General features: G+C 47.3%; 1 protein-coding gene across 3 annotated transcripts; it reads left to right on the top strand.

The window, feature by feature from the left end:
- Positions 1–155: 155 nt before the first annotated feature.
- On the top strand, positions 156–14,142 carry OGT (O-linked N-acetylglucosamine (GlcNAc) transferase). Of its 3 annotated transcripts, none has more exons than XM_083372085.1 (22): positions 156–671; positions 3,124–3,304; positions 3,883–4,126; positions 4,658–4,726; positions 7,580–7,696; positions 8,156–8,235; positions 8,384–8,579; positions 8,726–8,866; positions 9,367–9,467; positions 9,566–9,719; positions 9,806–9,907; positions 9,995–10,174; positions 10,289–10,447; positions 10,610–10,699; positions 11,107–11,232; positions 11,727–11,897; positions 12,005–12,121; positions 12,291–12,458; positions 12,605–12,757; positions 12,862–13,114; positions 13,193–13,316; positions 13,494–14,142. In XM_083372085.1, the coding sequence occupies exons 1-22, from the start codon at positions 635–637 to the stop codon at positions 13,663–13,665; spliced, it is 3,135 nt and encodes a 1,044-aa protein (XP_083228211.1). In that variant the 5' UTR covers positions 156–634; the 3' UTR covers positions 13,666–14,142. The 3 variants fall into 3 exon arrangements, with proteins under 3 accessions (XP_083228211.1, XP_083228212.1, XP_083228213.1); XM_083372086.1 differs by having other exon boundaries at positions 157–671; positions 3,154–3,304; XM_083372087.1 differs by lacking the exons at positions 156–671; positions 3,124–3,304; positions 3,883–4,126; positions 4,658–4,726 and adding an exon at positions 4,771–6,379.
- Positions 14,143–14,237: the final 95 nt, after the last annotated feature.

Here is a 14,237-nt window from a genome sequence, read left to right as displayed (position 1 = left end):
CTTTGGGGGGGCCGGGGGGGGGGGAAATGATGCTTCCCACTGCTGGGGAGGGAGGGACCCAGCTACAAAGGGGAGGGTGGTTCGGGAGGGGGAATCAGCACCGTTGCCCCCCCATCTCCGTCGGGGAGAGACGGCCATTTTGCCCTCTATGGGGGAGGGAGACGGAGCCCCGCCCCCTTGCGGTGCCCTTCCCCCGCCGTCCTGCAGCCGAAGTCTCGCCCTTTTCCTTCCCGTCGGCCATCGCGCGCCCTCCTCCCCCCTGGTTGCCCCCTTGTAAGGGAGGGGGAGGCTCGCCGACTAGCTACGGCGCATGCGTTTTGCGGGGTGAAGCGTCCGGCGGAGGACTACGGAGACGGCGCCGGGAGGGCTGTGTTTCTGCGCTTCTACCTGGGGCCTCGTTGGGAAGAGCGAGAGGCAGGAGGCTGTGAATCGCGCAGCGCCCTCCCCGTAAACCTCGCCCTTGCGGGAGGGAGCCAAGTCGCCCTCTCGAAGTCCGGGGACTATTTCGGGGGAGGAGGAAGAAGAGCCGGCGAGGCGCTTCGCTCGGGCGCTGTCTGCTTGCGCGCCGCCATTTCGGGAGGCGCAGCCTGAGGCGCGAGGAAGGCCGATTGCGAGCGAGGCGGCTGCTGGAGCCATGGCGGCGTCTGTGGGGAATGTGGCCGACAGCACAGGTATCTGTCGCCGCGGCCGCGCCTCCCGCCATTCACGGGTGGGGAGGGTGGCCGGGGTCCTCGTCGCGAGGGCGCCGGGCCGCCTCTCGCGTCTCCCTGGCCCGGAATCCTGCCCGGGCCTCCTCCGAGGCAGCCTCTCGACCCAGCTGGGCGGCGGTGCTAAGCCCTCGAGCAGCAGCGGCCCTTTAGCCGTTAGTGGGAAGGGGGACTCGGGACAGCCGGTGGTTTTCCCAGAGATGCGGCAGGGCTCGAGGCCCGGGGCCTCTGCCAGGACGGCGGGAGGTGCGCTGGATACACGTGGGGCCGGGCCTCTCCCTCCTCGGCCTGCGGCTGAAAGACCCGCCCGGCGCTGACAGTCGCCCTGCAGGCCGGGACGCCGGGACGCCTGCTTTTCCCAAGGTGGATTGGCCGCTCTTCTCGGGGAGGGGGGGTGCGACAGGCTGATGAGCTGCACATGCGCAGTTGGTCTGTGCGGTGTTTGGCCAGCGCCCTGGACGGGGCCGCTGCCTTCTGGCCCTGCCGTCGCCCCGGGATGGGGAAAGGTGGCCCGAGGACCCCCTCGCCACACTTCACGTCTTCCTTCCAAACAAAATGGTGGCTGGAGCACCCTTCTTCCCACATGAGGGTAAATTACAACTCCTGGCAGACTCTCAGGCCTTCGTGCCTTCCCATTCTTGTTTTAAATGCTGGAGGATTTGTCACTTGCCTCCAAGGGTAGTTATCCAGGGCAGCAGCTGTTGATAGCCTGGGGTCTGGGAGCTTATTTCATCGTAGTGCCATATGCGGGTGGTAGATAAAGATACCTGCGACCTCTGGGACAAGTTTGGCTTCTTATGATCACCAGAACAAACTTATGTACGAATATAGCATACAAACCTTTGAATGGAAATAACTGAATACTATATAATTTTTCATGTTTCAATATTTCAAATAGGATAACTGTAATTTTTAAGGAAATTTCCTAATTCATTTCTCAAAATTAGTGTGTGGTCTTGCTGTTAAAGGAATTGCACCTCTGCTGTGTGGCTCTTCCCCCCCACAGATGATAACCTTTCTTCTGATTAACTTGTGTTTTTTTTTTAAAAAAAATAGCTTCTATAGCAAAGGGATTTTGTATTTGTATTTGCTTGTATTAAATTTCTACCTCACTGTTGTAGACAAGTGAAATGCTATGGCTGTTTTCCTTCTATTTCTGGATGAATTTTTAATGTATAGAATCTTATTGCTGCATTACATAATAGTATAAGGTTGTTCTCAAGTGACTATATATAAAGAGTGAAAAGACAGTTCAAAATTATCAAAGAAATTCTTGCTTTGAATACATTTTGGGCAAGTGACTTTTACTTGCCTCTTAAACAGATATATAATTTTTGTTAGTAATGGAATAAATCACTTTGGGAAGGTTACAAATAGTTCAGATGAAAAACAGCTAAAAGGAAAAGAATTGGGTTCTCTCATACAATTTCTCTGTGGGCCCTTTATTGAGCAGCTCCTAGTCCCTTGAGGACTGTGATAATCAACTTTTTTTAAAAAAAAAAAAGTGGGCATTCTGATTCGGTAAATTATTTGCTAACTTACCATCTTGATGGAAAATTACCGGGAAGTGTTGTGCAAGCTTTTATCAGGCTTTTTGCAAAGCTTGTGCAAATCTTCCTTTTCTTCTCTGAAGATAAGTTCAGCTTCTCATCAAACTACTAGTTGACTTATTTTATTATTTGTAACACTGTAGTTTGTGGTAAATAATTTACTTCTTTAGTTCACAGCAGTTTATCAGACTTGAATTAATTTTATACATTGTTTCAGTGTTAATTTTCAAGTGTATTAGAAAACTTGATTCCTAGTCCAGCAAATGTTGAGTTTCATAATCTCCCTTCTCATGATTTTATCGGGGAGAGAATATTGCTCTGGTGCTGACAACAGATGATGAACACACAGGAAAACCAATGATCTATAGCTTTTTCTGAACAAAGTCTGGAGGTCGTCTCAGCAATGTTAAGTTTATTTGGTAGATAACAATACTTACTGTATGCAATCATTTCATTGCATGGAATCATGTTTTTATTTTCTTACATGGAACATTTTGATTTTAACATTACAGTAAGGCTTGTGTTGAACAATGGTATATTCCTCATATTGGCCTGTTTGAAAAAAGAATGAAAGATTGTCACCTAGACTAAATCAGATAGTCTGGGTCATGGCTGAGCTAAAGCTGAAGATGCTAAGATGGGGTTGGGGGAAGGGGGAGAATCGACATCTTTGAAGCTTGACAATGACCATCATTGAGTTAGGGAGTCCCTATGTCTCTGTCTAATCATCAAATACCTCTTGGACGTTGGCATTTCATCTTTTAATTTGTACACCATTATTTACCCATTGTTATTATCCATTGTTTATCCATTTTCTAACGTTTTGTTTCCCCCTCCTTCCCCTGAATGTTTTGGTGATCCCTCAGAACCAACGAAACGTATGCTTTCCTTCCAAGGCTTGGCGGAGTTGGCTCACCGGGAGTATCAAGCAGGAGATTTTGAAGCAGCCGAGAGGCACTGCATGCAGCTTTGGCGCCAAGAGCCTGACAACACGGGTGTGCTCTTACTACTCTCCTCCATTCACTTCCAGTGTCGCAGGCTGGACAGGTAAGGAAGCTGGTGCCTCTCTCCCTCTGTGTGTGTGTGTGTGTGTGTGTGATGTTTTCTGTGTTTGTATTATTGTAATACATGACAAAAGATACATTGCATATCAGCAGACCCTGGCTCTTAAGGCCGTCCAAGTGAGATTACCCTTGCTGCTACTGCAGCAGTAATTGTTGAAAAAGAGATTGTGCCCTGTCCCAGTGCTCTAGAGTAAGGTAGCTCTTGCTCATTGTTCTCTTCAGCAGGATGCCTTAAGTGGAAACTCAACTTCTCTGCCTGTCCCACAGGCTCACTGGAAGCAATAAGATTAAAATCTGCTTCTGTGGAAGAAGTGAATGTGTGCGTCCTATCACAGCTACCCAATTGTGTAGCCCTCAGGCTCAAAAAGATGGGAAGGTGCCTTCTAATGAATGGCAGTTAACTGTGGCCATCTGTAGGCAATTTTTTTTATGCACAATTAAAATGTCTTTTTCAGATGTTGAACTCTGATTCTGTTGATAGTTCTTAAACCATCAAAGATCCAGTGAACAATTATTACCTTGACAAAGGCACCTTCAGTCTTCAATCTGTGTCTTCTCCAGGTCTGCTCACTTCAGCACTTTGGCGATCAAGCAGAATCCCTTATTGGCAGAAGCCTACTCCAATCTGGGAAATGTGTATAAGGAACGTGGACAGCTGCAGGAGGCCATCGAACACTACCGGCACGCTCTTCGCCTCAAGCCAGACTTCATTGATGGATACATTAACCTCGCTGCTGCTTTGGTAGCTGCAGGAGACATGGAAGGGGCAGTGCAGGCCTATGTTTCTGCCCTGCAGTACAACCCTGTGAGTAGAGATGGTGCCGATCTCTTGGAAAAGCTTTTTTCTCCAAAAGAAGTTTGGAAAGGCCCCCTTTAACGCTGTGGGGGTAACAATGCTGGGTGGGCTGCTGACTTGTGTGAACCAATGTTCTCCAGTGTGGTGCCCTTGAGAAACCCTTGGTGGGTAACAGCTCCTGTCTATCCTGTTGGGAGAATTGGTATTTGGAGGGGTTTCTGTTCGCTATCCTGCACTGCTGCTTACCTGAGCAGCTTATTGGCTCTTCTCATCTTCTGCAAGGACAGGTGCCATCTCTTAATTTAGGCATCTCTCCTGCTCTTCCTGTAATGCGTTCCCCCATGCTTCTAAGTACGGTTCCCCCATGCTTCTAAGTATTTTCTCAGTTCCCAGTAAATTCCAACACCTTCCAGTCTTCCCCTTTACAGAAGATTATTAAAAGGACACTAGAAGCTTAGTTGATTAGTTTCTTTATTGCAGTGCTCTCGTGTTGATCTGGGTCGGCTGTGCTGGTGGTGATAGAACCCATTTGTTTTTCAGGACTTGTACTGTGTGCGTAGTGACCTGGGGAATCTGCTCAAAGCCCTGGGTCGCTTGGAAGAAGCCAAGGTAGGTGTTCTGTAGAGTCAGTCTTTTGAACAATGTGAACGCTTGCGCCAAGTCTTCCATTCTCCGTTGGCCTCCAAGAGTCCCGAGACGTGGCTGAACACTGAAGGCTCTGAGTTACCCCAGGGTAGTGGCAGGGCGAGATATGGCAGGCCCGTGTTAACCCTTGCTTTAAGGCGAGAAGTGGAACACTGAGTCTTGCTGCAGAATGAGACTATCCATTATGGTGAAGTGACTGGCAGGGGCGCCACTACTCTGATCTGGAAATAACATGGCCCCAAACTGAGGCTTGCCTGCTGATGCCAAGCCAGTGACTTAGTCCGTGCTTCCTGCGAATGCTCTTCTAAAGTCCTTTGTGGCTTGTAAGTGTAGAAGAACCTTATCAAATGTTACCCTATGAATATGGTATTAAAAAGATTCTTTAACCCCTCCCCTCCCCCGGCCCCAACCTGGTTAGTGGAAGAAAGGCTAGCAAACATCATGGTTGCAGTTGGGTTCTTCAGACGGATCTGTTTTTGCCCAAATGTTGAATAAAGGTGTTGGTTTGCTTGGAAAATGACCTGATCAAAGAAAAACTTGCTACATTAAGTGGAAAGGTGGCTTCTAGCAGTCTGGTTTCCAACTAAGAATTTGAATACCAGGATGGGTTTTGAGGCTCTTGGCGTGACAAAAACTTAGAATGCAAAAACAGGGAAAGAACAACTGGGAATAGTCTTGTTACAAGCCACCTTACGCATTTGCGCAGCAGGGGTGAGGAGTGTGGAGGAACCAGAAGGACCTCCGCGGCAGTCCTTCACTTCACGCCCCGCGCGCTTGCTACCAAGTGGAGTGTATGAGGAGTGTAGCTGTCTGGCTGGCTGCTGTGCCTCTGGGCTGGGGAGGGAATTTGGCTTGCCTGAAGGATTGGCGTTTGGGCTATGGAACTGGGTCTGGCCATGTAGCTGCCCTGGAAATGGATGCTGGCGGGTGTGAAATGTCTTTTTGAGAAGACCAGCAATGCTCAGCCTGTCGGGTGGACAGCTAACATGAACTGCACTTCACTGCAGCTTTTAGTGTGACTGGTATAGGCCAAGACGCCGCGCCTGCCTTAGATTGCTGACTTCTTTATTTCAGAGCTTGGAGACACCTAGATTGAAAGTGTGACTCTGTTTCTGTGAGAATTCCACTAAAAAAGGGCAAGATAACTAAAGAGACATACTTGAAATAAATTGCAATGTATTTCTTTGGCTGTCAGTGCATTTGTAAGATCAAACCAGCAAGAATATTTGCTATTTCAAGTAAAATTTAAGTTTTGTGGAAATTTCAGAGCCTTTCTTCCAAATGCCCTGCTGTTTGCAGTTATCCCCGATTAACCCTTTCCCATCTGCATGTCTCCCATGTTACAGAAAACTCCTGAACCCTTGTGTTAGACATATCCAGAGATTTTCAATTGCTTTGTTGAACTTTTTACTAATGATCTTGTTTTATTTTCTCTCTTGTTTTTGGTTTTTCACCATTGATATTGTATTTAGAAGGTTTCAGGTGGGTGAAACCTCCTATTCCATGCGTAAGGTGCCTCGCTGAAGGGAGCTCGAGGCCTGGATCTAGGGCAGACACACTCCTCCTCCTCCTCCTCTTCCAGCAAGGAACGCACCGAAAACTCTCATGAGAAATATGGTAACGGGTTTGTAACTGCCACAGCAAAACCATTTGCCTCCATGCCTGAATCTTCTGTCTTGTGGCTTCAGAAACAGTTTAAGTATTTAATGTACAAGAAGTAATGTTAGAGAATATTTTATAGTCCTAGCCACAATTCTTTCAAAGATATATTGTAAAAGTAAATTAAAGATATAAGAAATAATAATTGGAGTTACTATAGTTAAAGCTTCTAACTCTTCCTGGTTGTTCATTTTTTTCCTTTTTCTTCTTTGTTTGGATTGCAGCGTTCTGCTCTTCTGATGATGCGCTGTGATCCTGCAGTAGCGCAAAGGCTGCGCAGCGGAAATGCGCCTTGCGTGCGATTGCGCCCTTGTGAATGGTTGATCAGATATGATTCATCTCTAACTGCGTGGCTTACCAATCCCTGTGCTGTAGGATTTTTGATACAATTGGGTTTGCAGTGCATTCGGATTTCAGACACAAATTGAACACTAACAGTTTTCACAGAGGCCTCTCTGGTAGATTAATCAGTCTGGCTGGCCGTTCACAGTCTCCAGGGCCGTTCTACACAGTGCAGCAGTTTGCAGCGATAGCGCAGCGGCGCGCTGTTAGGGAGCGCTTGCGGCGTCTTGCGCTTGCATTGCAGGGACCTGAACCTTTGGGCAAACCTGGTATTTGAGGTTTTGGAAGCTGAAGGAAGCACTGAGATGAAGAGAAAGGCAGGATCAGGGCTGTGCCCTGGAGTTGAAAGGGGGCAGGGTCTTTTCCAGGCTGTCTCCTTAAAGGCACCATTGGCACGTGCTGCCTGTTTTAGGTAGCTCATTGGGAAAGTCGTGGTCAAGCGTCATCCAGCTGCTTTAGATGCTTTCTATTCAGCTTGTTTTCCAAGCCACTGTGTTAAAAGTTGCTTCTGTAGTTGATGCTTGCTTTGGATTCCACAGGGATGCGGTGAACCTGGAGGAGGTGGAAATTTCCTGAATTGATTAAGGGGTATGATGTGCAGGTGCAGATCAATCTAACTGAAGATGGTGGGTTTGCCCTTGGGTTTTGGTTTGCGCCAGCGCAGGATCAGCCAGCTGTTTACAACCCTTTAGTTTTGGCGCAAGCAAGCCTATACTGCAGGATCACTTTTGGCTGGTTGGAGAAGAAATACTAACAATGTTTTTCTCAATTTTCTTTGTGCAATTATTCCCTCCCCTTATCTTTAATCCTTCCAAGGCCTGTTATTTGAAGGCAATTGAAACGCAACCCAATTTCGCAGTTGCATGGAGTAATCTTGGCTGTGTATTCAATGCTCAAGGAGAAATCTGGCTTGCCATTCATCACTTTGAAAAGGTAACTGGGAGTGTTGACGTTCCATTTTCAAAATGCTTAGCAAAGAGAGGGAGCCTGGCTACCCGGGACAAAAGCAGGGTTGTGTCTCTCTATTCGTGGTCTGTGTGAATGAAGAGTGATGCCTTATAAGAAGCGACCAAAAAGAAAAATGGCTTTTGGAACCCCTGGATTTTTATCACTTCCAAACTTTGGGAGGATAATTATGAAGAGGAAGGAGGCCTGCAGTGTGATAATCACAATTAAAATGGGTGGTGGGTGAAATCTTAAGGATGGCTGTGTAGTCCTCTTGTTCCGTGTAAAAATTTACTATAGGAAAGCTGGTAAACTAGGAGATGAGATGAAAGAGACTTCCCAGGGATACTGCCTTCAAATGTGATTGCAGTATTACCTTTGTTTCAGTAGGAAATAGAGTCAGCTGGTCTAAAGCAGACCTCTTATGCTTGTTGTCAATTTTCTAAGGCTGTGACCCTTGACCCAAACTTCTTGGATGCTTACATCAATCTGGGGAATGTTTTGAAGGAAGCCCGGATATTCGACAGGTAATCCAACAAAACCAATCCTTCCCAGGCTAGGGCGTGGCTTTCTGTCTACCTGGGGGTGGAGGTAGGCCAGGGCAGTGTTCTGTGTAATCATTAATTCCTGCGCCCCGTGGATCATCAGCTTGATTTGTAGCATCTCTCATTTTAGAGCTGTTGCAGCCTACCTGAGAGCCCTGAGCCTGAGTCCAAACCATGCAGTTGTGCACGGCAACCTGGCCTGCGTCTATTATGAACAGGGGCTGATCGACCTGGCCATAGACACCTATAAGCGTGCCATTGAGCTGCAGCCACACTTCCCCGATGCTTACTGCAACCTGGCCAACGCCCTTAAGGAGAAAGGCAGCGTAAGACACCATTTCTCACTGGCTGGGGTGGGCTTGATCCAGTAGTGGAGCCTGGTTGCATCGTAAAAGCTTTGGCTCCAGTGTCTGAAAGAGTGTGGTCCTTCTCTTTTTTAAAATACTAAACTTAGCTTAATCTACGTTAACAGGTTGCTGAAGCAGAGGAATGTTACAACACAGCCCTTCGCCTGTGTCCCACTCACGCAGATTCCCTCAATAACCTGGCAAACATCAAGCGGGAACAAGGAAATATTGAAGAGGCTGTCCGCCTCTACCGTAAAGCTCTTGAGGTCCGCTTGTCAGTCATTATCCATGACAGTCGGCCTCACACGTGCTCCTAGGGAGCCTGGCCTGCCTTCCTTTAGTGTTTGGTAGCAATGAAATAAAGGTTAAGAACGTCTGCCTGGAAAAGAGGGAAGATTATTCTCTAGAATTTTGATTACCTCTTGGAAAGGGTTACATTGTGCTTCTGTTTCTATTGGGCCTCTTCAGGGATGTTGAAAATCCCTCTACTCTTTGTGGCCAGCTAGTGCAGGGAGAGAAGGATCAGAGAGCAGGAGCGATAGAAAGGAAGGGCTGTGTGGGAAAATATAACTTGATGAGTTAAACAGGGTGGGATGAGCAATTCACAGCACACAGTGGTTCTGGGCAGCTCCAGGATGATGTGGGGTATGTCATTCAATATACATCCATTATTTTTCAGTACTTTTTAAGTTAAAAATGATAAAAGTGATTTGGATCCTAGAGACAGATTTTCCTGGAAGAACTAAGGCCATTTTATTTCCTGCAGGTTTTCCCAGAATTTGCAGCCGCCCATTCCAATTTAGCAAGTGTTCTACAGCAGCAGGGAAAGCTGCAGGAGGCTCTCATGCATTACAAGGAAGCTATCAGGTAAGGCTTTAAACGTTTGGAATGGCTGAGAATTGATCGGGATTCTGCTGTGAACAGTGCTCTTCCTTACAACCCCCCCCCCTTTGTCTGTGGTTTAGAATCAGCCCCACATTTGCCGATGCCTACTCCAACATGGGGAACACCTTAAAGGAGATGCAGGATGTCCAGGGAGCTCTGCAGTGCTACACACGGGCCATCCAGATAAACCCTGCCTTTGCCGATGCTCACAGCAATCTGGCTTCCATCCACAAGGTAGGCCTGGTCTGGTCCAAGTCAGGCCTGGTAGCCGTGGCAGCAAGTCGCTCCTCCTCACTTGGCTCCTCTTCCTCTGCTTTCAGGATTCAGGGAACATACCGGAGGCCATTGCTTCATACCGCACTGCTTTGAAACTGAAACCCGACTTCCCGGATGCCTATTGCAATTTGGCACACTGTTTGCAGGTAAAGAGACTCGATTTGAGTTCTTTGAAAATCGGGCAGCTTTTCTGTATTAGCAAGCTACACAGACCACTGCTTGTTCTTTTTAAGATTGTTTGTGACTGGACTGATTATGATGAACGAATGAAGAAGCTAGTTACCATAGTTGCTGATCAGCTGGAGAAGAACCGACTCCCTTCCGTCCACCCTCACCATAGCATGCTGTACCCGCTGTCTCACAGCTTCCGAAAGGCTATAGCGGAACGACATGGAAACCTCTGTCTGGACAAGGTGGGTTCACTGCTCAAAAGCTTCGCAGCATCCATTCCTTTGGAAGACACAGGCTTGGAAGGAGGGGGGGGTCCCTTAATGCACTACAAGTAGCTGCCATTTTTTCCTTGCCAGATCAATGTGCTTCACAAACCCCCATATGAGCACCCTAAGGAGTTGAAGGCCAGCGAAGGCAGGCTCCGTGTGGGCTATGTCAGCTCCGACTTTGGGAATCACCCCACGTCGCATCTCATGCAGTCAATCCCAGGCATGCACAACCCAGACAAATTTGAGGTAAGGGGCCTTTGAAGGAAGTTGGCACCTTGCTTGAACTGATAGAATGTCCTGATCTGGAAGTTGCGCCCTTTATAAATGCAGCCCTTTTTGATCACGTGCTGTAGAAAGCAGCCTCTGGTGATCCTGAATCCCAAACATCGCAGTGTTGCTCCCTTCTAGGTGTTTTGCTATGCACTGAGCCCTGACGACGGCACAAACTTCCGAGTGAAAGTAATGGCTGAAGCAAATCATTTCATTGATTTATCTCAGGTAAGAGTGATTCCCAGGATGCAAAAAAAACTGTTGGTGTCTGAGCACAGGAAACTTCATAGAATAGCATGGCTTTGTTGTAAATTTGGTGGGGTGTAGTCTTAAACTTGAGATGAAAATGACTTTAGTTCCAATGTTGAGCAACACAGCGCAATCATGCTCTCTACTAGTTAACGACCTTGGCAATTAAAGGCCGCGCTCTAGCATTCAGAATAACTGGTCCATCTTTATGGCTTTATGTTTGGAGATTTAGAAGTTGCATCAAAATTTTTGCCGTCTTCTTGAATCTGTTTTTGGAAAACAAAAGTCAAATGTTGCCCTGATACATCAGTCCATGAATGTTGGTTGCCATCCTTGAACAAAGCAGAAAGATGGCTTAGCAAAATTTTTAAATTTTGGCCTCCTAGGTTCCATGCAATGGGAAAGCCGCTGATCGCATCCACCAAGACGGCATACATATCCTCATTAACATGAATGGCTACACCAAGGGAGCCCGGAACGAGCTGTTTGCCCTCAGGCCAGCACCAATCCAGGTAACACAGCTGCCCTGAAGTCACTTCAGAGGCTTCTTTCTGTGAAAATTACCTCCTTTCTCCCTACTTCCTTTGGATTTCATTTTATGTGAGCGGTAGGCGAATTTTGCTCACACTATTACAAAGGAATAACAATGCTTTTGGTGCATGATAAAAACTGTTTGTCCTGCCTTGAAGTTGGGTCACAGGAATGCCCCAAATTTCATATTACAAATAGAGTGTTTCAGTCTTTAAATCCCCTTGCTTGCAATAATTTAAAATTTATCTAAACTGGTTGTTTAATTTTATTTTTAAAAACTCGTGCTCTTAGTTATCCACTAAATACATGAAGTAGTCATCAGCTCTATGTTGTCTCCTGAAATTTTCTGAAAGACGTTTTTGTGGCTGGTTGTGATAATTGCTATTTTGTAAATATATACTGTAGGGTTCTTTCAGGACACTGTTGGAGATTTGGGGTGACCTTGACCCCAGACATGCTTTATCTTCATTTCTAGGCTATGTGGCTGGGCTATCCAGGGACTAGCGGTGCCTTATTCATGGATTATATCATCACAGACAGAGAAACTTCACCCATAGAGGTAGCTGAGCAGTACTCCGAAAAGCTGGCTTACATGCCCAATACATTCTTCATTGGAGATCATGCAAATATGTTCCCACACCTGAAGGTACTGTGGAGTTCAGTGAGCAAGGCTAGAGTCGGCCAGCTTTGTTTCTCTCTGAAGTTAACATAAGCTCAATTTCCAGCCTCCTCAAAACATTTCTTTTCTTTCAGAAAAAAGCAGTTATTGACTTCAAATCGAATGGGCATATTTACGATAACAGAATTGTTCTGAACGGCATCGATCTAAAGGCCTTTCTCGATAGCCTACCTGATGTAAAAATGGTAAAGGTGAGAACATTTCAGGAACATGGATAGCACAGCATGAACATGGAGACAACTCAGCAGTATCTTGTAAAGGGCTGCAAATGGGGAAATGAGAAGGCTAAACTGTTTGACTAGCTGGCTGGCTGCCTCCTCTTTCTGAAGACAAATGGGGTTTGCTTGTCTTGGTTTCTAGATGAAATGTCCTGATGGAGGAGACAACGCAGACAGCAGCGCTGGTCTCAGCATGCCCGTCATCCCCATGAACACAATTGCAGAAGCTGTGATTGACATGATAAATCGTGGACAAATTCAGATAACAATAAATGGATTCAACATTAGCAATGGATTAGCAACTACTCAGGTGAAAATCTGCATCTCCTGTTTTGGGATTCTGGAGCTCCGAAAGTTGAGGGTCTTGGTTGGGGAAGGAGGGAGGAAGGGGGAACTGGCCTTGTGAAAGGCAGTGGAGGAAGGCCTGCAGCACCCTGAGTGAATTCTTACATTTAGATCAACAATAAAGCTGCAACTGGTGAGGAGGTTCCACGCACCATCATTGTCACCACTCGATCCCAGTATGGGCTCCCTGAAGATTCAGTTGTCTATTGTAACTTCAATCAGCTTTATAAGATTGACCCGTCCACTCTGCAAATGTGGGCTAATGTGAGTAATTAGGTTCTTTTTAAAACGTGGACTTGAGGGTGGAGTTTTGTCTAGGTCATGTTGCACGTGCCTAAAGCCTCTCATTTTGTCTTTCCTGCCTTTAGATCCTGAAGCATGTTCCAAACAGTGTTTTATGGCTGTTGCGATTCCCAGCTGTGGGGGAGCCAAATATCCAGCAGTATGCTCAAAACATGGGCCTGCCCCAGAACCGCATCATCTTCTCCCCTGTTGCTCCCAAAGAAGAGCATGTGAGGAGGGGCCAACTGGCCGATGTCTGCCTCGACACTCCCCTTTGTAATGGCCACACCACAGGGATGGACGTGCTCTGGGCTGGGACTCCAATGGTCACAATGCCAGGTAAGCGGGGGAGGCTCTGCCCAGTAAGGAAGTGGCGTGTGCCTGAGCAGCTGTGACCATCTTGTCTTCTGCCTCCAGGAGAGACACTGGCCTCCCGGGTGGCGGCCTCCCAGCTGACTTGCCTTGGCTGCCCTGAACTCATCGCAAAGAGTCGGCAGGAATATGAAGATATTGCAGTGAAACTGGGAACGGATCTAGAATAGTAAGTGTGTTTCTGAGGTATGGGAACCCTAGTGGGTTCAGTCCTGAAAGTGCCCAGAGGAAGAGTCGTTGGGACTGGAGGAACGATTAGCCTGCGCCAAATAGTTGGAACGTGAGAAAGGATGAGTGTCTGAAGCCAAGGGCTTCTAAGCACTGGGGGTTTGTTCTTCCCCTGCAGCCTGAAGAAGATTCGTGGCAAGGTCTGGAAGCAGAGAATATCCAGCCCCCTGTTCAACACCAAGCAGTACACGATGGAGTTGGAGCGGCTTTATCTCCTGATGTGGGAGCACTGTGCAGCTGGCAACAAGCCAGAGCACATCAATTCCCTGGAGAGTGGCGAATCCGCCTAAATCACTGGTGTGTGGAAGCTGTCAGGAGGCTCCTGGGCAGAAGCCACAAACAGGGACTTTGCCTCTGCTTCGTCTACCTGGAACTTGTAGCAGAAACGATCTATGGCTGGAACTGGAGAGAGCAGCCGGACTTGCCTCTTGCATGATGGAGGAGGTGGAACTGCCTGTCCTGGCCAAGCTTTTGCCGCCGGGCTCAGCTGGGCCCCGATGTGCGTCTCTGGGCTGGGCTTTACAAGGAGAGGTGTAAAACAGCCAGGCAGCTGCAATTTCATGGATTGATTCAGTTTTCCTAGAAGTTAGATCTCTCTCTTCCTTCGTGGATTGGAACTGGAGCTTTTTTTTTAACGATTGGTTTTCGGGTATTCCTGTTGGTACACATGTGGGTCTGACAAGGTTTCCAGCTAGTTTGAGTTGCTCCTCCCCGAGAATCTCTGCTGGTGAAGCTTTTTTATGGGTTTTATAAACCACTCGAGCCAACATCAGCCTCCTTAATGTCTGACACGTCTCTTAGGCTTTGTGTGCTGTCTTGACTCTGATGAGGGCTTTTTTTAAAGCCTCACGCTGTCAGTTCA

The sequence above is a fragment of the Vipera ursinii genome (assembly GCF_947247035.1).
Source record: "Vipera ursinii genome assembly, chromosome: 12".
Classification (NCBI taxonomy): Eukaryota; Metazoa; Chordata; class Lepidosauria; order Squamata; family Viperidae; genus Vipera; species Vipera ursinii.
Note: the sequence above shows the minus strand (reverse complement) of the source record. Positions and strands in the feature narration are given on the sequence as shown.

Bases quoted from the DNA above. Each gene is read 5' to 3' on its own strand.
- OGT (XM_083372085.1), top strand. From the start codon at position 635: ATGGCGGCGTCTGTGGGGAATGTGGCCGACAGCACAG. The intron at 9,720-9,805 runs GTAGGCCTGGTC...CTCTGCTTTCAG, and splicing joins ATCTGGCTTCCATCCACAAG to GATTCAGGGAACATACCGGA. The intron at 11,233-11,726 runs GTAACACAGCTG...CTTCATTTCTAG, and splicing joins TCAGGCCAGCACCAATCCAG to GCTATGTGGCTGGGCTATCC.